General features: G+C 47.5%; 1 protein-coding gene across 8 annotated transcripts; it reads left to right on the plus strand.

Moving 5' to 3' along the window:
* Positions 1 to 9,677: 9,677 nt before the first annotated feature.
* Positions 9,678 to 24,628, plus strand: LOC123034588 (butyrophilin subfamily 2 member A1-like). 8 transcript variants are annotated; one of them, XM_044452038.1, is made up of 9 exons: positions 9,678 to 9,877; positions 11,163 to 11,274; positions 11,429 to 11,572; positions 13,767 to 14,114; positions 15,960 to 16,241; positions 16,397 to 16,504; positions 21,632 to 21,652; positions 22,704 to 22,736; positions 23,726 to 24,628. In XM_044452038.1, exons 2-9 carry the CDS (start codon positions 11,235 to 11,237, stop codon positions 24,238 to 24,240), a joined length of 1,491 nt encoding a protein of 496 aa, XP_044307973.1. In that variant the 5' UTR covers positions 9,678 to 9,877; positions 11,163 to 11,234; the 3' UTR covers positions 24,241 to 24,628. The 8 variants fall into 8 exon arrangements, with proteins under 8 accessions (XP_044307973.1, XP_044307972.1, XP_044307976.1 ...); XM_044452041.1 differs by having other exon boundaries at positions 9,680 to 9,877; positions 11,448 to 11,572; XM_044452044.1 differs by having other exon boundaries at positions 9,683 to 9,877; positions 11,448 to 11,572; positions 13,852 to 14,114.
* Positions 24,629 to 26,201: the final 1,573 nt, after the last annotated feature.

The following is a 26,201-nucleotide window of genomic DNA, read 5'->3' on the forward strand; positions in this document are numbered from 1 at the left end:
GGCAGCCAGAAGATCTTCCTTCTGAAGGAGGGAGAGAAAGAAAAAAGCAGATTTTCTGTCCAGTGGTTCATATCAACCTTGATATTATCTTCAAACTTCATGGGTGAAGAGCACGCAGATCCCTTCTTGTTCTGAAGTTTAGAGCACCAGGCTGTGGAGCAGACGGGGGTCCATCCTCGGGGGATCCTAATGGAGGGCTGTGCTTTCCCCATCATTTGTGGCTCCACAGCTGGAGAAGAACCCTTGTGTGTTCTGCAGATGGAGCTGCAGGAGATTATGAAGCAGCGAATAGCAATTGCCAGGGAGATATCTGACTCAGAACTTCACTGCAGGGTGGAGGGATACCCTCCCCCCCCGACATGTGCCCAATTAACCCAGGAGTACGTGTTGGATTTCACTGCCTCCTGTTCCTTTGTGTTTATGGGGAGGGTGGATCACTTGGGACCCAGGCTTAGAGCCAGAGATGCCTGCCCATGAGCAGAAGGCCCCTTCTGCACGCAGAAGGGCTTCTCCTGACACAGCGTGTGTTCCAAGAGGTGTCAGTTCCCTTGCACTATGTCTTGCTTGCATATTTTCTTGCACAAGGTCATCTATAATGTTTCAAGGTTAACGCTCGTGCAAATCTTTGCACACTGCCACAGTGTCTTTTAGGAGCCCTTACACAACAGTGCATGGAACGGCTGTATGGCTGCTTGCACATCTTTGGATCCAAACTGCAGTTTTAGGAAACTCAGAGCTGGGAATGAAATGAAGCTTTGTGTGTGTGTGTGTGTGTGTGTGTGTGTGTGTGTGTGTGTGTGTGTATTTGCACATGTGTGAAAGAGAAGAGCAGCCTACAGTTTTTCTAATTCAGATGTCTTTCAATAATTCAAATTTATGTCTACCCCTTTCCCCCAGTATGAATTCTTCACCACGACAGCTTTTTTCCTGCTGTGGAGGAAATAGCAATAAAAAATAATAAAAGAATTAAAAGTAAGGAAGACAGACCAAGTTTGGTAATTCAATACCTCTCTTAATCATCAGGATTCAGGTTTTAAGGTGCAAGTTCACCTTCACACATGCAAATGGTGCTGGTGACTCTTGCAGTGTATGGATAGATGATGCACTGACATTCTTCTGAAGAGATGATCCCTCATTCTTCTCAAAGGGTGAGCAGCAAAAGCCTTCAGCATTCCAAAAGCCAACTTCTGCTGTGCTGGGTGGGGAACTTTGCTATTTGGCAGTGGTTGAGAAGGCTTTGAAGCCACCCCATTCCCATCAAAGAGGAAACACAGAAAAGACCCCTTCAGGATGCTCCGCAGAGACTGCTTGTCATTTCATGAGCATTTGCTGGGCAAGCAGCACTTTTGAAAAGAATGCTGAGCATAAGGTCTTACCTTGCTGTCCAGAAAAGTATCCTGCACTGATAGCACAAGGGGGACTCTGCGATGATGGAGCTTCTCTGTGGCTAATGGTTTCAACCCACTTCATGGATGGCTCTTATAGGCTCCTGACAAGGAGGTAGATTTGTATTTCCTCTTTTGCAAGACTCCAAACTCAACTGTCTGACCTGAATTGCAGCATTCTCCATGCTGGGAGGGAGGGAGGGAATGCAGGGGGGTGTGGTTTGCTTTTTTCTTTCCTTTATCCAAATCACGGTTGATGAAATTTCCAAAGATGTTGCATTCTGGTGACCAAGCTACATTACCTAGGAAGAGAGATGCCATTTCTTTCAAGAGGTGCACCAATTGCTGATTGATGGTATGGTTACAGCACTAGCTCCCCAGTTCTCCAAGTAGTGAGATGTTTCAGGGTTTAGTTTGGACTTTGAGTTCTTTTAGAAGGCAGGGTATCGAAGACTTGATTTACAAATATTCTGGGACAGCAAAAGCAATCCTACTGGACAATAGATCTCCAGCCAGAGATGCCCACAGTGCTGTAAGCTGCATTCCCATGTGCATACATATGCACTCACCTCTTTCCCCACCCTCAAGTGTGATGAGATGGGATGCAGTCCTCACCTCTTCCAGACTCTATCGGCACTCCCACCCTGCTGCCGGGATGGAAGGGGTTGTGGTTCAGGGGCAGAGGATCTCCTTTGCATGCAGAAGATGCCAAATCCAGTCCCTGCATCTGCAACTACAGTTGGGGACACTCCCATCCAAACCATTGGGGAGTCATTGCCGGTCACGGCCAACAATTTTGGGCTGGATGGACCAAAGCTCTGACTTGGCGGGGCAGTTGGCATAATCACTCTGACTTATTTCAGCGACAGCTTTTTAAAGCCACGGCATGTGCTGGGCGTGATTTGAATCATCACTGGTCAAGTGTGGCTACTCATGTTGGATGGCATGGCTTGTTTGGGGGTTCAGTCACTCTCAGTTAACCACACAGCAGTCCATGGCTTTTTAGAGTGTTGCTAAACCCTCTCACAAGCCATTCCACCCAGGTTTGTTGTGTTGCGGACAACTCAAGAAGGCATGCCTGGATGATCATTACTCAGACTGCAGCCAGCATGGTGGCTTAAACAATCCGCAGTAGCTTGTTCAAGCTGTGGCGATTACGGAAAGCAGGGTTCCCATGGAGGAAACATCACTCAAGCATCCAGGCTATCGGCCTGTAATCTACCTACCAAAAGGAAGCATCATCAGACCATTTATCAGCCACCTTCACATGAAGCGATGGCTATGGTTGGAGCCTGTGGGGATGGCTGGTGAAGAACCAAGATAAAACGTCGTTCCACCCAGCTCCGAGTACCAACCTTCTCTGGTCACAAGCAGGTAGGGCATCCTTTCCAGCCCTACCTGAGATCCTTGAATAAGTCAGGAATTGAACTGGCACCTTCTGTATGCCAAGCATGTGATCCATCATGGAATGACAGGTCAAAAGCCCAGTTTGGAGCACAGCTGTTGCATGTAGAAAGTTCTAGATTCAAGGCAGCAGCCCAAAATAGGGCTAAGACCCCTGGTTGACTCCCCTGCCTGAAGTATCCCCTGCTTGAAGGTGCATCATTGCTCTGGTTTAGCATAAGGCAGCTCCCAATGTTTGTAAACCTGTTTATAAGCTTAATTTAAATCCTTTCCTGTTAGCACAATGTATAGCAACTCTAGTGGTTGCTGAGAATGATTGGCAAACTGCGTGCTCTGTTGCTACTGGGGGAAGAAAAACAGAGTTGGCCTCCCAATTCACATTACAAGTGTTACTGGAAGCCGGTAACAGTAAGGTAACAGGTTCTTCCTGTCTCCTTTAATGTCCCATCTCCTCCATCCTCAATAGAGCAAATTTCTGTGCTGCAGATGACACCTATAATTTTTTTATTACAGAGACCTCCATGCCACCTTAAAGTTTATGTATAAGGAAAAGTAGAGGTAACACAAATCAGAACCATTAGCAGATGAAACTTAAGGGCAGCAAGAGCACAAAAGAACCATTATCTGGGTTAAAGGGAAATCCTTAAAATGGGTGTTGAACTTCAGGTTCATACATCAGATGGCCCAGATGGCCAAACCCCCTTTTATTTGGTGTGTTCCCAGCTTTGGTGCAATTGTTTGTTTTCTCCCGTTCAAACATGTTGAAATTCCTCTGACAAGGCTTAGATTCTGGGGGTAAGAGCTTTAGGCCAAAATATACTGATAGTTTTGGCCCTGCCCTTTTGCCATCAGCCTTTTTGCCATCGACCTTGCAAAGCAATAGGTCATGGCTCCTTGAAACTTGCATTCAGCCCTTGAGCTGAAGAGGTTCAACACCGCTTGTGGCACATGACCTGGTCCAGAGGTGCTCTCAAAGTATGTTCTCAGTAGATTGTTGTTGTTAGTCGCGAACTCATGTCCAACCCATCGCGACCCCATGGACAACATTCCTCCAGGCCTTCCTGTCCTCCACCGTCCCCCGGAGTCCACTCAAGCTCACACCAACTGCTTCAGTGACTCCATTCAGCCACCTCATCCTCTGCCATCCCCTTCTTCTTTTGCCATCTATTGTTCCCAGCATTAGGCTCTTCTCCAGGGAGTCCTTTCTTCCCATTAGGTGGCCAAAGTACTTGAGTTTCATCTTCAGGATCTGGCCTTCTAAAGAGCAGTCAGGGTTGATCTCCTCTAGGACTGACCGGTTTGATCACCTTGCAGTCCAAGGGACTCACAGAAGTCTCCGCCAGCACCACAATTTAAAGGCCTCAATTCTTTGGTGCTCAGCCTTCCTTAAATCCAACTTTCACAGCCATACATTGCAACTGGGAAACCATAGCCTTGACTATATGCACTTTTGTCGGCAGGGTGATGTCTCTGCTTTTTAGTATGCTGTCTAGATTTGCCATAGCTTTCCTCCCCAGGAGCAAGCATTTTTTAATTTTTTATTATTATTATTATTATTATAACATTTCTATGCCGCCCGTTGCCGAAACCTCGGGGCGGCTTACAACATGATAAAATACATTGAAATTTCTTGGCTGCAATCCCCATCTGCGGTGATCTTGGAGCCCAGGAAAATAAAATCTGTCACTACCTCCATTTCTTCCCCATCTATTTGCCAGGAAGTGAGAGGACCGGATGCCACGGTCTTAGTTTTCTTAATGTTGAGTTTTAAGCCAACTTTTGTGCTCTCCTCCTTCACCCGCATCAAGAGGCTCTTTAGTTCCTCTTCACTTTCTGCCATGAGAGTGGTATCATCTGCATATCTGAGGTTGTTGATATTTCTCCCAGCAATCTTAATTCCAACTGGTGATTCATCTCGCCCCGCCTTTCTCATGATGTGCTCTGCATATAAGTTAAATAGGCAGGGCAACAGTATACAGCCTTGCTGAACTCCTTTCTCAATTTTGAACCAATCAGTGGTTCCATGTCCAGTTCTCACTGTTGCTTCTTGACCCACATGTAGGTTTCTCAAAAGACAAATAAGATGGTCAGCTACTCCCATCTCTTTAAGAACTTGCCACAATTTGCTGTGATCCACACAATCAAAGGCTTTAGCATAGTCAATGAAGCAGAAGCAGATGTTTTTCTGGAACTCCCTAGCTTTCTCCATGATCCAGCGTATGTTGGCAATTTGATCTCTAGTTCCTCTCCCTCTTCAAAACCCTGCCTGTACTTCTGGTAGTTCTTGGTCCACATACTGCTGGAGCCTATCTTGTAGGATTTTGAGCATCACTTTGCTAGCATGTGAAATGAGTGCAACGGTGCGGTAGTCAGAACATTCTTTGGCATTGCCCTTCTTTGGGATGGGAATGTAAACTGACCTTTTCCAATCCTGCGGCCACTGCTGAGTTTTCCAAATTTGCTGGCATATTGAGTGTAGCACTTTTACTGCATTGTCTTTTAAGATTTTGAATAGCTCAGCTGGATTACTGTCACCTCCACTAGCTTTGTTGTTGCTCAGACTTTCTAAGGCTCATTTGACTTCACATTCCATCTCACTAGATAGGCAACCTCAAATTACCTGCCTAGCTGCACATAATTAGATCCCTCTCAAACCCAGATACCATTACAGGATAAGATAACTCTCTGTACCTTGGGTATAGGTCATACTGAAATGTCAGGCAAGATTTGTTTTTTGCTTATTTACTGTAACAAAACTGGTACAATTATACATACTGAGTCAAGAGTTGGACACACAAACACTTAAGACGGTCAATAACATCGTGCTGGTTGGTGGGTGCTTGACATGATCCAGGCCCTCTCTCTGTGGAATTTTTCCCCTAAGGAGGAAAGTCTGGCACACCCCCAAATGGCAGCATGAAACCCTCATGGATTTGCACAGCCACAGTATATCACAGTGGTAGTTGCAGTGGAATATATAGAAATGTAGAGAAAGAAAAAGTTTGGGGAAAGGAGCCTATCTTATTTGTCTCTGTCATAGGACGAAGCTTGAGTCGTTCTACAGACAGCTAAAGTTCTCTTTGACAGAACTCCAGTTCCATGTGTTGGGGCTTTGGGTGGGGACAGAGCAATCTATTTAAGTTCAATGAGACTTAATTGCTGACTGGGCAGCAGGAGTAAGCTCAAGAGGCTTATTCAATTCAATGAGACTTATTTCCAGATAGCTAGGTGCAGATGATTGAACTCTGTCTGTGCAAGAAAACACCAAGACCCTGAGATGTCCATTCTTCTATTACTAAAAACAAAGACAGCCTTGCTGGTCGTAAGAAAACATCCACATAAAATGTAATACCTTGACTGAGGTGACTCAAGGGTCACGAAATGTGCAAACCTTTGAGATCTCCAGATCTCACCTGGCAAAACTGTGAGCGCCTTCATGGTTGTTACCTTGAGCGCTGCCAGAATGTCCCTGGGAAAGTGATTCTGAAAGCATCCAGTTTCTTCCTTCCATGACCTCCAGGGAAATACCCTGTGACTGCTCCAGAAAAGGTATGTGGAAATGGGGACCGGAGAAGCTGGGTGAGGCGCATGCTTGCTGTGGCCTCTGGAAGATGTGTGTAGAAACGGAGGGAAACACCAGGCTGGGTGCCTTGCTTCTTGTGTCCTCTCATTTCTTCCTGTGCCTGAACGTGGCTCCTGCAAGGACTTCTCCTCTTAAGGGTGTATGTGACGTGATGGCTCAAGCTGTATTTCAAGGGCCTAGTAGCCTTTTCCAGGATAACCTATGATTAGTGCTCCCACCTGTAGGGGTTGCTCAGGGTTTTAACTTACAGTTCAGTGGGGAGATTCAGCAGCTCCCCCCTGTTCTTCCCATGGCCGTCCCCTTTCTGGTCGCTCCCCAGCCTCGGTGCCCCTAGTTGTCTTGCCAACTTGTCAGCAGGTCTGCTGATGCTTTTATTGCAAATTTCCCTAACATGGTAAACTCTAGCTGATTTGGACTACACTTCTCATTATCCACGACCACTGGATAGGCTGACTGAGGCTGATGGGAGCTGTAGTCCAAAACATCTCGAGGATGTTGAAGAGCACTGGACCTAGGACTGAACCCTGCAGTACCCTACTAGTTACCTTCCTCCAGTCTGAGAATGTGCCATTGATGAACGCCCTTTGTGTCCGATTTAGCAACCGATTTTGGATCCACCTAACAGTTTTTCTATCATTTTCTGTCAGTTTTCTCATGGTCCCCTTTGATCAATGCCAGCAGTACCATTAATAAGCAAGTGGGCTGATGCACAGGTGTGTGGGATATGTCTACAGAAGCTATCCCACGCGGCCACCAGCACTGGAGAATCCCCGTTCACTATATGGATATGATTTCTGTGAGGGGAAAACTAAAGGCACATCCTTGTGCCAAACCTTTTAAGCTTGTCTAGGTTTCTCTGGGTTTTCTTTTTGTCTTCCAGGCCGCTAGCTATTCCATCTAGTTTAGTATCATCTGCAAATGTAATTATCTTCCCACGGATTTCCCTATCAAGATTGTTCATAAAGATGTTGAAGAGTGCTGGTCCCAGGACTGAAGCCTGTGGTACCTCAGCAGCGACTTCTCTCCAGGCTGAGCAACTACCATTGATGGTCACTCTCTGTGACCTGTGCTGGAGCCCGTTGTGGATCCACCTAGTAATAGTTCTGTCAAGCCCACATTTTGCTATTTTATTTATTAGGATGTTGCACAGCACTTTGTCTAAGGCTTTGCGAAAGTCTAGGTAAGTTGTATGCTAACTTTTTATGGGGCCATGAGGGGAAGGGTTTTTGGGGGGGTTTTTTTGGTAGTTTTCTATTCTTTTCCTTTGTTGGGATTAGTTGTTCTTGTGCTTTAAGAATTCATTTTTTAAAGATGTCCATCCCCCCTGGACTCCTCTCTCCATTAGTGTGAGTTGCCAGGGTATTTTGCTTATTGTTGACTTGAATGTCTTAAAATTGGCCCTTTTGAAGTTGGGGATACGCATTTGGCTGCGGCAGATATTTGCCTTTTGCTCAACAGAATTCAAGAATGGTGTGGTCGCTTTCACCCCAAGAACCCGCGGTTGTTACTCTATCTACTAGATCATCTTTGTTGGTTAGTTTTCAGTCGAGTGTAGCTGTTCCCCTTGTCTTTTCCTCCACTATCTGCTGGAGGAGGTTATCGGCCACACATGTGGCAGATCTCTTTGAGGGGCCAGGTTTGGCTGAATGTGTCTCCCAGCAAAGATCAGGGAAGCTGAAGTGGCCCATGAGGACCACGCCATGTCTTCTAGCTGCATCGGCTTATTGGTTTTCAAAGATAACGGCTTTGTCTTCCCTTTGAGTTGGTGGGCGGTTGTAGAAGCTGATCACCGTGTCGCTACAGCTTTTTGCTCCTGTTAGGTTGAGCCAGATGCACTCAGTGTGGAAACTTGACTCCTCCTCCTGTATTTCATTGCAAATACAAGTATTCTTTATTATTTATTTATTTAGAAAATTTCTATGCTGCCCCATTCGCCGAAGCCTCGGGGAGGCTCACAACATAAATCAATTAAAATAATATAAAATAAAATAAGTATAATGTATAGTGCAATGTATAGTGCAATGATTCCTTCCCTTTTATCCCTTCTATTTTTCTTGAAGAACTTGTATCCATCTAATTTTGAACTCCAACTGAGAGAAGCATTCCACTATGTTTCAGTAATTGCCAGAAGATTGTAGTTGCCGTCATGTACTTGGAGTTCAAGTTCATGTTTATTACCCATGCTCTGGGCATTGGTGTAGAAACATTGCAGCTCCCTGGGGTATAACCAGGTTTTGTTTCTGGGTTGTGTTATGTTGTGTTTTGTCTTACGTTGCCTGGGCCAGCTGTGCTGATGAACCATGGATAGGTAACCAGGAACAACCTATGCAGAGAATGCATGGTTGTTGAGTTGTGAACTGTGGTGTATTCATGATTAACAAACCACCATTTGTTACCATGGCTGGATTCAGAAATTATGACCCATGTTTCAACAACAACCCATGGTTTAATGACAGCCCACACTCAACCTATATTCAAACCTTGAATTATGCTGTCTTAACCCAGCCAGAGACAGGAGTCTTTTCCAGCTTGCCCTGGAGATACTATGGATTTTAACTTACACTTCAACTGGAAGACTCAGTAGCTTCTGCGGTCTGGAAACTGCTGCATCAAAACAGGTGGTTACTACTGAACTGTGGCCCTTTCTTGAGTGCCTTGCTCTGCCCAGTTTATTGTTCAACTGTGTTTTTAATGCCCCAATTAAATCCCCCCCTCCATCTTCTCAAAGCAGGGATGGAGAACCCGTGGTCCCCCAGAAGTTGGACTACAGCTTCTATAACCCCCGACTGCTTTCCGTGCTGGCAAGGACCAACGGAGTCCACCAGCTGGAGGGTTGAATCTGGGTTCAAACTGGGCCAGCTGTGCTGGCAGATGTTGATTTCAGTACCCCATCCTTCCTTCTGCAGCTCCTCCAGCCTTGTGAAAACTCTGCGTAGGGAGTCAAAAGACCCTGCTGAATGGGGTGAGCTGTAGGGTGTGGCAGGGAGGGGAGGGCGAATTCCCAAAAACTGAGGGGAGGGACTTTCCATGAGCAGAGTCCCTTCCTCCTGGGGAAGGACTGTCCTGGATGCTAGCCATAGTCTGAGCTGGTATAAGGGAGTTGCAAAGGAACATGGTAATCTGCAAGTATGTGTAGATCGAACGGAGAAGTAACTTGATTAGCTGAGTAAAAAGCAGGTAGTAAACCAAGTAACTAAAGCTACGCAGTTACTTCTGGCTCTTGTAAACACTCTTGGGAGCAGACTGCTGCTGGTGATTAGCTGTGGATGACGTTTGCTTCCAACCTGGCTCCCTCGCCATTTTGCCAACCCTTCTGTTGGCCACTGATAACATGAGGAGAGGCGGGGGGCACAAGAAGAACAATTTAACAGTCCTGAAAAAGGAGATACCTGGCAAATGGGTTAAGAAAATGTGTGAGAGAGATCCCTCTTCTTTTGCTCTTCCTTACTGAAGGAAAGCATGAAGGCAGACCAGCGCGGAAATGATCAGCCAGCGCCTGTCAGTGGTGAGAATTTGTTAATATCATATCGCTTTTGTGCACTCATTGATTGCTGAGATACGTACAGCCATGGGCCCCAGGAGAGCCTGAAAAGGAGTAGCACCACTCAGAACTGACTTTTGCTCTAAGGAAATGGAATTGAAGGACACCCAAGAAATCACTGGCAAATGTTTTTCATTCATAAGGTAGAGGAAAACTGTGTGGGTGTTCTTTGGATCAGTCTGTAGTACTGTCCTATTGCATATTATTCTATTCTATTGTTTTCTGGTATTGACGTAAACTGCTTTGGGATTTGTACAAATTAGAAGTTTAGACATGCTGAGAAAAATGAATAAATCTCAACAACTCCAATTCCCAGGCCTCATTACTGGGGCAGCCTAGCTAGTGTAGCTTTGAGTTACATTTATTTTAATCTCTGTACTCTCCTTGATTCAGTGCAGGGATGTGCACATGATTAACCTCACACCATTCTTGTGAAGTTGGTTATGTAGTGACTTGGTTCACACATAATATTAACCCATGATTTGTTGACTTCCGGGCTGTTGTGTTATACAGCTGTATTAACCATGAACAACTCAAGAAGAGAACCCATGATATGTTGTTGGTTTGTACACTCTGGATTGTTTAAATCATGGATTGTTGTTACATGTCAACCCAGAACCGTAGGTTGTTCTACCAGTCTACAAGGCAATCGGCAAGAGTGTATTGGCTCTACATACCAATATTACAGTGCTGCAAAAGTATTTGGGGCACAGGGAAGGAGTGGTTGAAGAAGGAAAGAAACAAAGAACCCAGGGACTGAAAAAATAAACTCTGGTTTGTCCAATGGACTTCCAGATAAACTGAGAGATGGCAACCAACACTGTGATAAATAAAACATGGGTTAGCATTATGTGCAAACCAGGTTACTGAATGGCTTATGGGGACTCTATCAGTTTTGTGAGGATTTGAACCAGGATCTATACACTTTAACCGCTAAAACACAGTGGCTGTCATGATTTGTAAACAGGTCCTTTCTTGGAAAACAAACTGTTTATTAGAAGAGGAATAAAGTCCACAAAAGAGTAACTTCACCCAAATATGGGCCTGAAATTAATGTCTGGAGTTTTCTTATATTTCTATCCAACAGAATATGATCATTGCTTTATTTTAGAGACTGCAACATTTCCAGTATCTTTATTGGTATTATTACTATTCTTTTTTTTTTTAATCCAGTAGTCAAAGCTTCCAGTCTGCTTAGAAAAGGGTATCAATTTTCTGTATTTCTGCTCCCAACTTCTCTGCCTGGTAGCTTCTTGCAGGGACTGTTCTCCTGTGAAGAGTGTGGGCGAAGCTGACAGGGAGCAACCGTGTTCTGAGGCGTATGATCCCCAAAGTAGCCTGGATCCTCTTTTATAAAATCGGTAATTCTCCCTTGTATATCAAATCAACATCATGTAGCCATCAGCCATCAAAGGCCATTAAACAAGCACTTTTAGTGATATGAAATCTGAGACAGAAATGATACAACCAGTCACATTATTCTTTTGATGCTTCCTTCCCTGTTTTTTTAAACAGAGTTTGCTTCATTCCTCAGAGACCAGAATGGGAAGAGCAAGAAAATGAAAGCTTCTGTGTCTTCTTGTCACCTCAAAATGAGTTCCTTCCTACTCATTCTCACCATTTTCTGGGTTCTCCCAACTATTAATAATGTACATCCTGGTAAGAATCGTGTGTGTGTGACTCTGTCTGAAGCTCAGTTGCTTCTGGCTGAAATGTTTTACATTCCTCTGAAGGGGCAAAGAAAAGTTGTGTGTTACATTTCCTGCCAGGTACGACGTCTAAAAATTAGAATGAAATTGTATGGAATGGCCTAGTGGAGCAGAGCAGAGGTGTATCTACTCCAGCGTTCTGGGCTCCTCTCTCCACATGTGCCCGTGAACCCTCACTCAGGGAAGCTCCCTGGTCTCTTCCTACAAGAGGCTATTCATCAGTTGCATATCTCCTTTGGGTTTCATGGCAGAACTGAGATCTGAGCACTATGCAAATCTCTTTTCCTTTCCTGCAGTATAACCTCTAGGTGGCACTGTGGTATAGGCAGAATAGTGCAACTGCACAAGAGGAAATCACATACAGTGGTACCTTGGCTCACGAACGTAATCCGTTCCAGGACTCAGGTCGTGACCCAAATTGGTCGTGAACCAAGTTAAATTTCCCCATAAGGTTCAATGTAAATGAGGTTAATCTGTTCTGTAACCATTTTTTAAATCAGAAAAATGTGAAGCAAAGTGACAACAACAAAGATTGTGGCCATCTCCCCCATCCCGCACCCCAAGCACAAGCGTGGCCATCTCCCTGCCCCCCCCCCCCCGCCAGCATGACTGCAATTGCACCCATCATCCCTGCAGGCGCCCGTCATCCCGGCATACTGGGGGGTGAGGGAAGAGACGGGGGTGATCGCAGGCGCACTGGGAGAGGGAGAGATGGGCGCAAACGGTGCGCTGGGGGTGGGGAGGTGGCCGCGATCGCAGTTCTGTTCGTGCAGGGAAAGGGTGCCTGATCAGAGGCGCGCTCCTGCAGGAAAGACAGGCGGCATCTCAGACATCTCCCCCGCAGCTCTGCTTTGCTGCTCCCGTCTTTCCTGCAGCAGCGCGCCTCTGATCACGGATGCCTTCCCTGCACGAATGGAACTGGGATTGTGGCCATCTCCCCAGCGGAGATCAGAGATGGCTGCGCTCTTGGTTGCCACCCAAAGTGGAGTTCGCAACCCAAGTAAAAATTTTTCAGTAATTTTTGTTCATGACCCAATTTGTTCGTGAGCCAAGGCGTTCGTGAGCCGAGGTACCACTGTATATTTTCAATGCTCTAAAACCTGCTGACGTGCTGGTTAGACACAGAAGTGAAACTGGTGGCTTTCATCTAAAGCACCCATAAACAGCCATGAATATGAAATGGTGAGTGCAGGATGAAAGCCTTGTGTGGCATTAGCCCTAACCCTTACATCCTATGGACAGAGCAGATCAATACTTCCCAGGGCTTCTCCACTGCCAGATGCAGAACAGCACACAGGAAACTGCCTTAACACCGAGTCAGAACTGGTTCATCTAACTCAATATTGTCTGCACCTGGATAGGTAACCTGTGGCTCTACTAATATGTTAGCCTACGACTCCCATCATCCTCAGTCTTCATGTCCAGGGTTCGGGACTATGGGAACTGTAGTTCAAAGCATCTGGTGGGCGCTGAGTTAACTACCCCTGCTGTACACTAGGGATGCATGGGGCGGCTGCTTTGGGAGTGGGAATCCATCAGATTCCCTGGGCTCAGCTCCCCAGACTCCAGTCCACTTGACACAGCTGTGAGTCTGCATTCCTGGTGCGTTTGCCCAGCATTTGCAGGGCCCTCACCAGGAATCGTGCCCCACGCTCTGTGCAGGCAGCATCCCTCTTCTGTGCCGTGTGCAGCGGCCTTCGCAGAAGAAGGCTGCAAGTTGCACCACCTTTGTTCTGTGAGCGTGCATGGACTTCCTCTTGGCTCGGCTCACCTTGCAAGACCCTCTTCCACACTGACTAGCAGCCACTCGCCAAGGTTTCAGACAGGCGCCTTTTCTGCGCTGCCGGAGATGCTTCCGTGTACAAAAAACCCACTCCACTGCTCGACTGTGGCCCCCTCCACCCCCGGATCAGTTATTTCTGCCTGGTTTTGCACAAAAGGCCTTTTCATGCAAGGCGTGAAACAAGGAACACACTATGCTGGATATATCCAAAATGGTGGCTTTGCTTTTCAAGTATTCTTCAGCCCGTTGTCCCTGGCACATGGCTGGGGGATCACTAGTCAGGATAAACCCCCATGTATGACACTACTTGATCAGCTTAAGTAACCATTTGTGATTGTTTTTGGTTTGGTATGCAATGCAGCCCAGCTGACAGTGAATGGGCCACTTCAGCCGGTCACTGCTTTCCTGAGCAAGGATATTGTGCTACGCTGTCACCTGTCCCCCAGGACAAGCGCCCAGGACATGGAGATAAAGTGGTTCCGCCCCCAGAAGTCTTCGTATGTCCACCTTTATCACGGCGGCAGAGATCATCTGGAAAGGCAGCTGCCAGAATATCAAGGAAGGACCGAGTTTTTGAAAGATGGCATTGGTGAGGGGAAGATTGAACTGAAAATTCTCAATGTCAGCTTTTTGGATGAGGGACAGTACCACTGCTCTGTTAAGCAAGGGAGTTTCCACCAGGAAGCCACACTGGACATGCGACTGGCTGGTGAGCATGAGAATCCTTTTTAAATGGATGATTTAAGCTGTCATTTCCTAACGAGCTTTAGGGCTATACACTTAAGTTTTTGGAGCGGGTGAATTTGTCAGATTTCCTATGCGCCTTTCTGTCTCTCAGATCGCTCCCTCCGCTGTTTCCCATTGTGTTGCTTGTGGGGGACAAGCGTCAGCTTTCCATAAGAAACATCAAGCCACTCCTGGGCTTCTCCAGACAGCAGCAAGTCCCCTACACTGGCAGGCTGTGTGCCTGGTCCTTCAAGGACAGGCTGTACAGCCCTGTCCAGGTCAGCGGACTCCCATCCCGTGGGGAACTGGAGGATGGTGGCCAGGCCTGGTGCAGGCTCTCCCGCTAGGTGAAGCCAAGCGCACACGGGCTGCTGCTGTCACATCACACGTCCGCTGCTTTTCTCATTGTGTCCCCATTGCTGCCTGCAGTGTGTGTGCTGCCTCCGCAATGCACACTTCCCCCTTACCTTATCACGCCTCTTCCCTCGTGTGCGACCCTACCTGTTCCCCTTCTCTCATCATACCCACAAGAGGATCCTCAGCCCAAGCCAGAAGAGGGGTGGCTGAGAGCAGCTACGTACTGCCCTCTGTATTGCTTGGAGGATGTCTTCAGAGTGAAAGGAGGGCAGGTGGCTCATTGGTACCTTCGCCACGGCAGGAGGGAGGGCCTGGCCGGTGCCCACGGTGCCCTCCAGCGATTCTGAGCTTGTGGCTGCACCCTGCTGGCCTGCTTGCCCCCTGCAGCAAATGCCATGGCTAGTCGGGCTCCCTGCAGCACCTGCTGGAGTGGTGCAATTTGCTGATCAGCCGGCGCTGCCTCCTGAGGCGGGGGCTCCACCCCACCTCATGGGGGGACCAGCCGTGATGGTGGCAGCAGCAAGAGGAGAAGGGCTGCAGGTTGGTTCTCCCTGCAGGACAGGCGGAGCCCCTCCTCACGGGTCTATCAACTAGTGCTAGCCCTGATAGCCCAGCGGAACCTCCGTGTTTGGTGTATCACTCCATGCCACATACGGAGAGCGGCTGTCGCCTGCACCCCCTGCTTGCACACTCTGCTCGAGACATTGGCCTGGCCGCTGTTGGAGGCAGGACGAGAGGCTGGGCAGATCCATGGTCTCTTTCAGCGAGACTGTTCTCAGGGTAACGTTGTTTGGAACCAGCTTGATGCTGTACGCCAGTGAGGCTGGAAGGGGGAAGAGGGAGGGAGCATTTTGGCCAGAGCAGTTTCCAAGAGCAAGCGGGGAACCCGATCACCATTCCTCTTTATTAGACATCAGTAGGAGCAGAGTCTTGGGTGATCTGGGAAGGTGACAACACTCTTAATATTCTTTTGTTACAAAATGCTCTACAGAGTAATTGCTCTGTTTGCCATTTCTCTTCCCACGTGTCTTGAGTTGCTTCTGGAGTCACCCAAAGGTATTTATTTTGCATTGCATCAGATCTCTGCTAGTGGCGCCAGGTTAGGGGCAGGCAAGTTACGGCCTTCCAGATGTTTTGGCCTGCAACTCCACTCAGCTCTAGCCGGCACAGCCAATGGTACAGCATGTTGGGGGGGGGGGGGAGGTTGTAGACCAAAACATCTGGACTGCCATATATTGCCTACCAGTGGCATAAGCCACACACTTTTTAGTGGCCATGGGGACTGCAGCAGAGGTGAGAAAATGATCGTGGGACAGGGTTGGGCTAGATATTTTGAGCTCTGACAACTCAGTGATTCTGTTGTGTTGACTCTGTTGTTATCCTATTTCGTTGGCTCTGCTACAAAAATCTTTGACCCAGATGTTAATAACGCTTTAGATGTGTATTTTGCTTGTGTTTGCTTCAAATCCAGTATCAGGCACTGCTCCACTCATCGCCATTGAAGGTTACCAAGGCAGAGGGATACGAGTAGTGTGTCGTTCCAGTGGCTGGTACCCAAAGCCAGAGATCCTATGGATTGATCCCAGTGGGAGACTTCTCCCTGCACCGGCTAAAGCAGCTTCTCAGAAGAACAGTGGGTTGTTTGACGTACAGAATGAAATAATCGTAACGGGACATTCAGATCAGAAGTTGACCTGTGTGGTCAGGAACCTCCTGCTCAACCAGAACCAGAGCTCGACAATTCATATAACAGGTAAGTGAGCAAGAAAAGAAAAAGTATCCTGGGGCAGCAATGTGGTCCCGGGGGTGAATTCTGAGCTAGCCCAACCTCCTTTGGCACCAAAATATTCTGGAGTGTAAACCCAGAAAATGAAGAAAATGATTGATCTGTTATTTATTATTTTTCAGATCACTTCTTCCAAAAGGTTTCTCCCTGGATAATCGGTCTGAGTGTATCGTTAATAATAGCTGTGCTGAGCCTCATTGTATCTGTTCTTTACCTGCTTAACGGAAACAGTGAGTATGTGGGTTGTTGTGCAAGGTAATCTCAGGGGAGCAATATCCCTCCTTCAAAAGGAGGTGCTTGCCTGCCAGATTCCCTTGAATGGTTCGAGCTCTTTTGCTGGGGTTTGACATGTGCTGCCAGAAAGAACAAGGCCTGGTTTTGCATTCACACACAACACTTAGAAAGCAAAGTTTATTCATCAGAAAAATAGAGAGCTAGCACAAGCTTTTAACCTGATGCAATCCTGGCAGCAAATATTCCTGCTCCATCCCATTCTTACTCTAGATTCCTAAACAGATTCCTAAATTCCTAAAGCGCTTCCTGCCCAACCGCCTTACAGATAGAGAGAAGCTCACAGAAAGAAAGGGAGCCTAAGATTACTACCTGTCTGTTGGTTGTTCTGGGTAGTAGACTTTTGACAGCAGTCCTTTGTATGAGCAGGAAGGTGTTGGGGAAAAGAGGATGCTTGGAAGGGAAGAACCTCTTCCCCTGGTTTGAGGACTTGGAGGCCCAACTAAAGAAAAGTGTCAGTTGTAAAACAATAGGTTTTATCAGAAAAAGACAAAAATTACATGGTCTCTGAAGTGGGAGGCACACAGTGAGAGTCTCTCTGAGCTGCTCAAAGGCTTTAGCATAATGCTCGTCTAGCACAAATTATCTTATCCGTCTGAATGTAACATGATACACCTTCAACGGGCAACTAGAAGGCAGTATGGGGGGATATTACCAAGGAAAGGAATCCTTCCAGCATCTTCCTCTTCTGCAGTCAATTTGCCTGCAGAGTCCTTCTTATATCACTTTCCCGCCCGGGGTCGGGGGATGGGAAAGATTCCTCCAAGAATGCATGACGTTCATAGGCTGGGGTATGCCAGGACCACGTTTTGAGCTTGCCTGCCTCCTTTTTTGAAGCGCCTGATCTTTATACGATTTCGCTCTGTACCTGCCACTGTGGGAATGAGAAGTTTCCCAGACTTACACTAATAGTTGGATGGGAGCTTGGCTGCTTTTTGATGGTAACTACTGCTGGTTGCTGTGTGGCCACATTTAATTTCCTGGGGTAAAACGCTGAGTTTTTTGCCTGTGTTGGCCGGCTGCCACCCATGGGTAATTTCCAGCTGTCTCAGGACAGTGGGTCATCCTCCTTGCAGGGTCACTTTGCCTAGTAGCTTTCAGGGGAAATATCTTACTCTTTCTCCACAAGGATTCCAGTGCTCATTATTCAGCCATTGATCCTTACCTCAATCACACTGGCTAGCCCAGGCTAGTAGCCCCTTCCTCCTGAATGGAGCTTATTCAACAGGTGCATGGCCTGAATGGAGCTTCTCTTTGTGGCACTAATATTGATATATTCACAAACGACAGGGTAGCCTGCCTTATACCTGCCACACCAGCAGTAGCATTATATGGTTTCGCCACTAGGTGGCACTCGACTCAGTTGCATCTGGTGGAGACTGAGCTCTTCTGTCAGTGTTGAGTAGCAGTTATACCTTCCTGACTGGTGTGTCATCCAGACTGTGTCTGACTCTGTGTCCCCCTAGCTCTGTATCAGTGCTGGCTGCAGATTTTAGAAGGCCCCTGGGAAAGACTCCCCTTAGTACTCCCATGGTCCCCCACGGCCAAAGCATTTTCCAGAAGCACAAGCACCCAGAATGAATTCCTGAGCGAAGTTTGGTTAACCCAATACAGTATTCACCTCCAGGAACTCTCCTTATGAGCATGCCTGGGCCCCATCCTGTTGGGAGGGGTCTTCTGAATGTGAGCACGCCTCCTCTCTGCGCACCGATCCTCTAACTGGGCTGCCCTCCTCTACTGACGTCACATCATGGGGTCAAGTACTGTACCCACCTTGTCTCTTTCTGAGAACCAACCCTGTTCCGAGTTTCCTCCCACCAACTGTACATCTTGGTTATTCCCAGAGGCTGCTTGACCACATGGGGAGCCTGGCCTTGAGATAAGCATCTCAATGTCTGAAACTGGCCCACAGTCCAAGCCCCCGCTTGCCTGTCTTCCTCCTCCTCTGAACTCCAGCCAGCCAGCCTGAGAATGTGAGCCCATAGCAGCCATCTTACTCACTCCCAGCGCCCCTGCATCTCCTCCTCTGCATGGCCGTTATCTGGGTCACAGTAAAAGGCAGGTCAACGAGCAGGCTGTGATGAAGAAGGGATGGAGCAAGCCCAAGAGTTTCTGTTAGTGGGGCCTCCACAGGTGCCCATCTATGACGACTCTTGATGTCCCATATTGTCTCTGCTCACCAGCCTTGGCTCTCCAGGGTCTCAGGTCGAGGTCTCAGTGGTTACCTGATTCTTTTAAGGGACTGAACATGGGACTCCCTGCATGCAAACCACATGCTCTGCCACTGAGCTCTGGGAAAACTCAGCAATGCTGTAGCCGTGATGACCAGAAGCCTTTAAATTCTTTGCTAAAACAGAGCTGATAGGATGTGATAAGCGGGTTGTATGTTTTGCTAGACAAATCAATGCAACCACATCCCATAACAATTAAAATGTTTTAAACGAAGGACAGGTTTTATTCATATTTAAAATTAAGGGAGCCATCCTATGGTCCCCAACACTGTTTGGGAAATCCTAGGATTTTTCCGAGTTCAAGCATTGAGGTTCTTCGACCTTGGCGCATGGACTCCGAAGGCTGAGACTCTGCCACTCACAGCTGGTGCAGAAAGGATCACGTCTGGTGCCTCCCAGGTTGCTGCTGGTCCTCGAGACAGGGGAGGCATGCTGGGGGATGGAGGGGAGGGCAAGGGGAAGCTTCTGGGGCCAGAGTGGCACTTACTCCAATCCACACCCCAACCGTCTTTGCTCTCCCACATCAGCCCTAAATTTAAACCAAAAATAGTAAGATATGGGTGGTGAGGACAGTGAGGCATATGGCCACTGCACCCTAAACCTTTCATTGGATGCTCATTCCAGGTTCAGGAGCTTACCAGGAGCTCTTTCGAGTAGTGCAAGGCCTGGTCCGTCCAGGTCCGAAAGAAGATCTGATTCCACCCTCAAAGGCCCACTGTGACGACTTTGCCAGGCATTTCAGGGAGAAAATTGCTCAGCTTCGTCGTGAGCTGGATTCCACTATTGAGTCAGAGGTCTTAAGGGAGACACCGATGCTGCCGTCTGGTCCAGAATTATTGGATGAATTTCAGTTACTGCGGCCCGATGATGTGGACAAGGTGCTTGGACAAGTACGTCCCACCACTTGCCTTTTGGACCCTTGCCCGTCTTGGTTAATAAAGGATTCCAAGCACGGGATTGGAACCTGGATCTTGGAAGTGGTTAACGTTTCTCTGAGGGAGGGTCGGGTGCCTGCCCCTTTAAAGGAGGTGGTAGTCCGACTGGTCCTGAAGAAGGCGTCACTGGATCCAGAGATGGCCACTAATTATAGACCAGTGGCCAACATCCCGTTTCTGGGCAAGGTGTTAGAGCGAGTGGTTGCGGGACAACTCCAAGCACTCTTGGATGAAACTGATTATCTGGACCCATTTCAGTCCGGCTTCAGACCCGGGTACGGTACTGAATCTGCCTTGGTCGCCCTGTACGACGACCTGTGCAGGGAGAAGGACAGGGGGAGTGCGTCCCTGTTGGTTCTCCTGGACCTTTCGGCGGCTTTCGATACCATCGACCATGGTATCCTTCTGGATAGGCTTGCGGGATTGGGGGTCGGAGGCACTGCTTTGCAGTGGTTCCGCTCCTATCTCAATGGCCGATTCCAGAAGGTGCTGCTGGGGGACTATGGCTCTGCGCCATGGCAGCTATGCCATGGAGTACCGCAGGGGTCCATTTTGTCCCCCTTGCTGTTTAACATCTACATGAAACCGCTGGGAGAGGTCATCAGGAGGTGTGGGCTGCGGAATCACCAGTACGCTGACGATACCCAGCTCTACCTCTCGTTTTCCACCAATCCAGGTGAGGCAGTGGCTGTACTGAACCGGTGCCTGGTCGAGGTAATGGGCTGGATGAGGGCCAATAAACTGAAGCTCAATCCAGACAAGACGGAGGTCCTGTTGGTAGGCGGTTCAGGCTTCGGAGAAGGTGAATTGAACCTTGTCCTGAACGGGGTTGCACTCCCTCCTAGGGATAAGGTCCGCAGCTTGGGAGTGCTCCTCGACCCAGAGCTTTCACTGGAAGCTCAGGTAACAGCAGCGGCGAGGAGCGCTTTCCTTCAGCTTCGGCTGATTCATCAGCTGCGCCCCTATCTGGAGTATGACTGCCTCGCAACAGTGACTCATGCACTGGTGACTTCCTGTCTTGACCTCTGTAACACGCTATACGTGGGGCTACCCTTGAAGATGGTCCGGATACTTCAATTGGTTCAAAATAGAGCTGCCAGGCTGCTGACGGGAACTGGATGTTATGTTGACATGACTCCAGTTTTCCGGCAGCTTCACTGGCTTCCCATTGAAGTCCGGGCCCAATTCAAGGTGTTGGTGATGAACTATAAAGCCCTAAACGGCTTGGGTCCTGGTTATCTGAAGGAGCGCTTACGTCCATATATGCCCAGCCGCCCCCTGAGTTCAGCGGGAGAGGCCCTCCTCCGGGAGCCCTCAGTGAAGGAAATTAGGAGGGTGGTTACTCGGAGGAGGGCTTTCTCAGCGGTGGCGCCTAAGTTATGGAATGCGCTCCCCAGAGAGGTCCGCCTGGCGCCGTCATTATTTGTTTTTCGGCGCCAAGCAAAGACCTTTTTATTTAAGCAGCATTTTAAATGTTAATATTATTGAATTTTATTTGGCCAGGGCGGCTTATTTTGTTCTACTGTATATATTTTAATTGTTATTGTTTTAATTTATTGTGTATTTTATTCGATGTTGTGAGCCGCCCCGAGGCTTTGGCAAGGGGCGGCATAGAAATGTTTTAATAAAATAAAATAAAATAAAAAAATACCAGCATCTGCTGTGACAGTTAAGGGATCAAGCCCTAAATTTACCTTTCTGCAATTTGAACATCTGTTTGAACTCCCTGTACTCTTATTCTGTGATGTTATTCTTTCGATGATGACGAGAATTCTTGTGCTGTAATTATTTTGCTAATCATCTACTCCTTAAAAATCAGTTATCCACAGATAACTGATGACAAGATTGTATGTTTAATATTTACAGTAGTAATGATGTTTTTCTTTCCTTTCTCTTCTAGGAAAGCTCAGAAAAGAACTGAGTAAGTTATTCTTCAGTTTTTGAGAAACAAAGATTTGACTACAATCCAATGCAAAGTCAGCAGCTTTGAACCCCACTCATTAAGCATATCTATTGGTGCAATTCTGTTTTTTAAAAGTGTAGTTTAATTTTTAGGCAAACAGTTGAGGGAACAGTCAGCCTCAAAAGCTCTGGTGGCTGAATCAATGCATAAACTTTAGGAGCAAAGAAAACTGGCTTACACCAAGTCAGATCAAGGCTCTATCCAGCTCTTTCTTTTCTATGTTGAGAGATTTAATACATTACATTTGGCAGTTACTGCACTGTTAACCACAGCATCTGTTTTTAGGTTCATCACAGCATTGGGACTCCAGCTCTACACAAACAGCCGTGCCTTGCCCTGCCCTGCCCTGCCTTGCCACTTTATGGGATTTTCAAACCCATTCAGTTTTTTAAAAAAGGAAGTTCATGAAAAATAAATCTCTAAGGCAGCAAAGTTGCCAACTCTTTCCTAAGAAAATACCTAACCTCCCCCCACAACCCCGCAAGAGGTGTAGAGTTCAGCAGCTTGATGCAAATCATTGTTTCAGTTCTGAAATAGCTTGAATTATTGGAAGGGATGCTGTCATGCTAACTATGAGAGGGGCCCAAGGGATTGCAAGTGATACAGATTTTAAATTAAGATGCCCCCTAAAACCGGAACGGACTACCATCACGATGATCATCGTCAGGAAACACGGCACCTCTAACAGAGAGCAGGACCATTTGCCTGACTTCCCCATAAGCCTTACATTACTGCTGCGACTCTTCTCTTGATGGATCCTCAGATCACAGACTCAACCACAGGAAACACCAAGGTTGTCCCTCTGATGAAGCCCATTCCAGATTATATCTCATTGCATAAACTTGTGTTCAATCTTCAAATGATTTAGGAAATCATCTTGTGGGGACCTTCCCATGTTGAAATGAAACAGGGCAACCTGCCCTAAACAAACTGCAATTTAATTTATATTCACAGTTCATATGTTCATGGGAGTTTTAGTTCTTTTTTTAAATTATGTGCTTGCTTTTAGGTTGGAGGAACTTGGTGATGCCAATAGAAAAAGGTAAAATGGTGTGTGTGCGTGTGCAGGCAGGCATTCTTTCACTGCATGGCTACACTGGCGGTGAATTTTTCAGATTGTTTTCCAATGTGTTAAAGTTGTGTGATGTACTTCATTTCTGAGTGGTGGGCAGCATTGTGTTTGCATGAACGTAAGAACATGAGCCAGTGTGAGAATAAAATGGAGAGGAAGAGGATTGTGTAAGCCCCTTGAGGTTCCTTGCAAGATAAAAAAGGCAAGATACAAACTGCTCACCCTGTGGCCAGTCAGCTGCTTGGAGGAAATATATAAGTCAGAGTAATTTCATTTTTCATGGCTATGCTATTGGCATTCTGAGCATCTTACAAATGATTAACTGTAGAAAGGCAATGTTGAAGAGCTCGGCATCTGCCAGAAGGGACTCCATGGAAATTCTTAGGTCTCCTCTGTTCTGAGGTACAGAATGTTCGACGTTGCCCAACATTATGAACAAATTGAAAAATTGTCTCACCTGAAGGTCTGGACTGACTGGTTGTCGTGTGTGTACACACGCGGTCCCTCTTTCGATGGCAAGGTGTAATACCACACCTCCTTCCAAGTGTGGCAAGGCAGCCCTGCTGCTTCTGGGACCCCTCCTGCCCATTCTGCTGAGGGGGGCCCTGGACTTCTACCCCAAACCCCTGCTCTGAGGGCACCACTCCCTTGTCTTAATGCACATATTTAAAATTATCATTATTATTGGAGGGGAAAGTCAGGAAAGCTGTTTGGAGCCATGCCTGCAGAGAAAGGTCAGGAAGAATGGCGCAAACCCTGACAGGAGCCCTTTTAGAAATTAAGAACCGGACCTAGTACTGGTGTAAGTGACTCGGTTTTCTTTTTGCAATGGGAAATGTCCTTTCTTCTTGTTCTGACTGAGGAGGAGGAGCTACAGCACTGGCTAATACATTCATTTTCTCCACCCCTTATTTCCCCCGACGCATTCCTCCCACCCTGATCCCTCTTCTACCCTGCAGCAAACGTGACTTTGGATCCGGACACGGCAAACCATGACCTGATCCTGTCTCCAGACCAGAAGAACGTCATACAAGGGTTCATGTGGCACAGCCTGCCGGACAACCCCGAAAGATTCAGAGCCGACCGCTGCGTGCTGGGAACAGAGGGGTTTTCCTCAGGGAGGCACTACTGGGAAGTGGAGGTGGGGGAGGAGGGCTACTGGGCGGTGGGGGTGGCCAGGCAATCCGTGAGGAGGGACGGGAAGCTCAGCCTGGAGCCTGAAGAAGGCATCTGGGCTGTGGAGAAGAGTCGGGTCCAGTATCAAGCCCTCACTGTTCCAGAGACTCCGCTGTCCCTGCAGAAGAAACCCCGGAAACTTGGGATTTACTTGGACTACGAGATGCAGCAAGTGACATTTCACGATGTCAATCACAAGACACACATCTACACGTTCCCCTCTGCCACTTTCAACAGCGAGCTGATCTTCCCGTTCCTGCACGTCGGGGTGGGGTGCTGGCTTAGGCTGTGCCCCTGAACTGTTCCTTACGCGAGGAGGGATGAGTGCACGGGAAGTGCCGGGCCAGCTGGCTAGGACTGGGGGACTGGGACTTGGGCCATCTGGGTTCCAGGCCCCCTCGGACCATGGTGCTCACGGGGTGGCTTTGGGCCAGTCACAGACTCTCCAGATCCCTGCCCTCCGCACTTCTAGCCAAGGGAAAGGGCGACAGGGCTCTGTGGGCAAGGACAAGCACAGCAGTTTGAGGCCTGAAAGATGCTGCTGAATTTGGCCTCTGTGTGCTGGCCGTGCCCCCAGAAATCCACTCTGGGAGCAGTGGACTTTGGCTCACTGCAACAGGTTCGCTCAGTGCCTCCAGCTGTGTTCAGCCTGGATATTTGTAAATAAACACAGATACTAGATAATGTCCCAGGTCTCCAGTCTGTTCATTCCGAAGGGATGAGTAAGCATGGCCTCCTGGGATTCCTCACTACTGGGAGCAGCGTGGTGAGCAAATGGCATCCTTATGGACTGAGCCTTTTTCCGCAGAACATTAGAATTTTTATTGCAAGCGTATAAAAGCTTGAGAGGGCAAGCACTGTAAGGGGCATCCACCATTCGCGTCATTCCTCCACCTCATCAGAAGTTGCCTCTTACAACTTACACATGCCCTATCCAGAAACAACTGAAACAGATGAAAAGTGGTTTCCCACTTCAAACAGTAGTTTTAGTCATGCAAATTTATGCATATTTGATTAACTCACCAAGACTTCTTGAATCAGGTGACAGCCCTAACTGAAGAGTTATATATAAAAAGAAACTAGTAGTCAGTTGGTCCTGGTTTTTAGCAAGGGTTTGCACACAATCCTAAAACATATTTTCCCTGCTATTTCCCTGTCCTTTCTTTTTCTTTTCAACAGAAAAATCTTTAAACATATTGGCTCCCAGACTTGGGAATCTCCCCTACAGCAGGTCAGACTATAGGGATGTCCACATTACACTGAATATGCATTCACACTGTATGTAGGAATTGTAGCACTCTTTTCTGTGTAGGGTTGCACCCTTAGAGACTTCCTTTAAACTGTACACCAACTGATCTGTTGTCATCTGGCTTCTTTCCCTTGCTCTTAAATACATCCTAGCCTTTGTTTCTTCTGTTAAATTGCCCACAGATTGTTTCTCCAACCCTCTTCCAGGAAATGTGCTGCTGGATTGGCTGGAAGCATTTCACAGTACTGGGTGGGGAATATTGGTACTTCCCCCCCTCCATCCTGCTGCAGCTTAAACCCAGGTCCACAACAACGGCTTGCCTATAGGGAAAATGGGGTGAAGCATCATGTACCAATTTTGGATGGGAGGAATCAAGGAGAATCTTGCCTCTCCACAAGAACATAAGAAGAGCCATGCTGGATCAGAGCGAAGGTCCATCCAGTCCAGCTCTCCATACAGTGATCGGATAGTTTCCGTTTCTCTCCATATAACCAAAGAATGCTATATAAGTAAGGGGAATTTGGAGGGATGCAGGAGGAGATCTTTGTTGCTGTCTGGGGATACTCTGATGACTTCAACTCTCTACCCCCCCACACACACAATTTCTGATGTGTGGGCTTCATTAAAGGATAACCCTAAATAGAGAGGGTTTTCCCCCTTCCTCTACAAGTCCATTTCAGAAAGTTGTTCTGAGACAAGTTGCTTTCCATGGAACTGGAGAAAAATGGCACTGCTGAAATAAAGATACGGGAGCCCGATGACCTCTGTTGCCTCTGATCGCCCCAGATTGTGCTTTCCCTCCTACTGCCTCCTTGCATTTTTCTCCCTGAGTCCCCCACTCCACTGAACTAGATGCCCGCCTTGCCCCTTTTCTTGCAAAGGAGGCAGGATCCTAAACACACTCACTCTCTCTTAACGCCTCAGGCAGCTGGCTCAGACAGCTGATTTGAGACATCATGAAAAAGAAGCAAATTACTCATTCGATCAATGCATTATGATTGTATTTTGAC

This window comes from Varanus komodoensis, unplaced genomic scaffold, assembly GCF_004798865.1.
Source record: "Varanus komodoensis strain SLA01 unplaced genomic scaffold, ASM479886v1 scaffold6_4, whole genome shotgun sequence".
In the NCBI taxonomy this organism is placed as follows: Eukaryota; Metazoa; Chordata; class Lepidosauria; order Squamata; family Varanidae; genus Varanus; species Varanus komodoensis.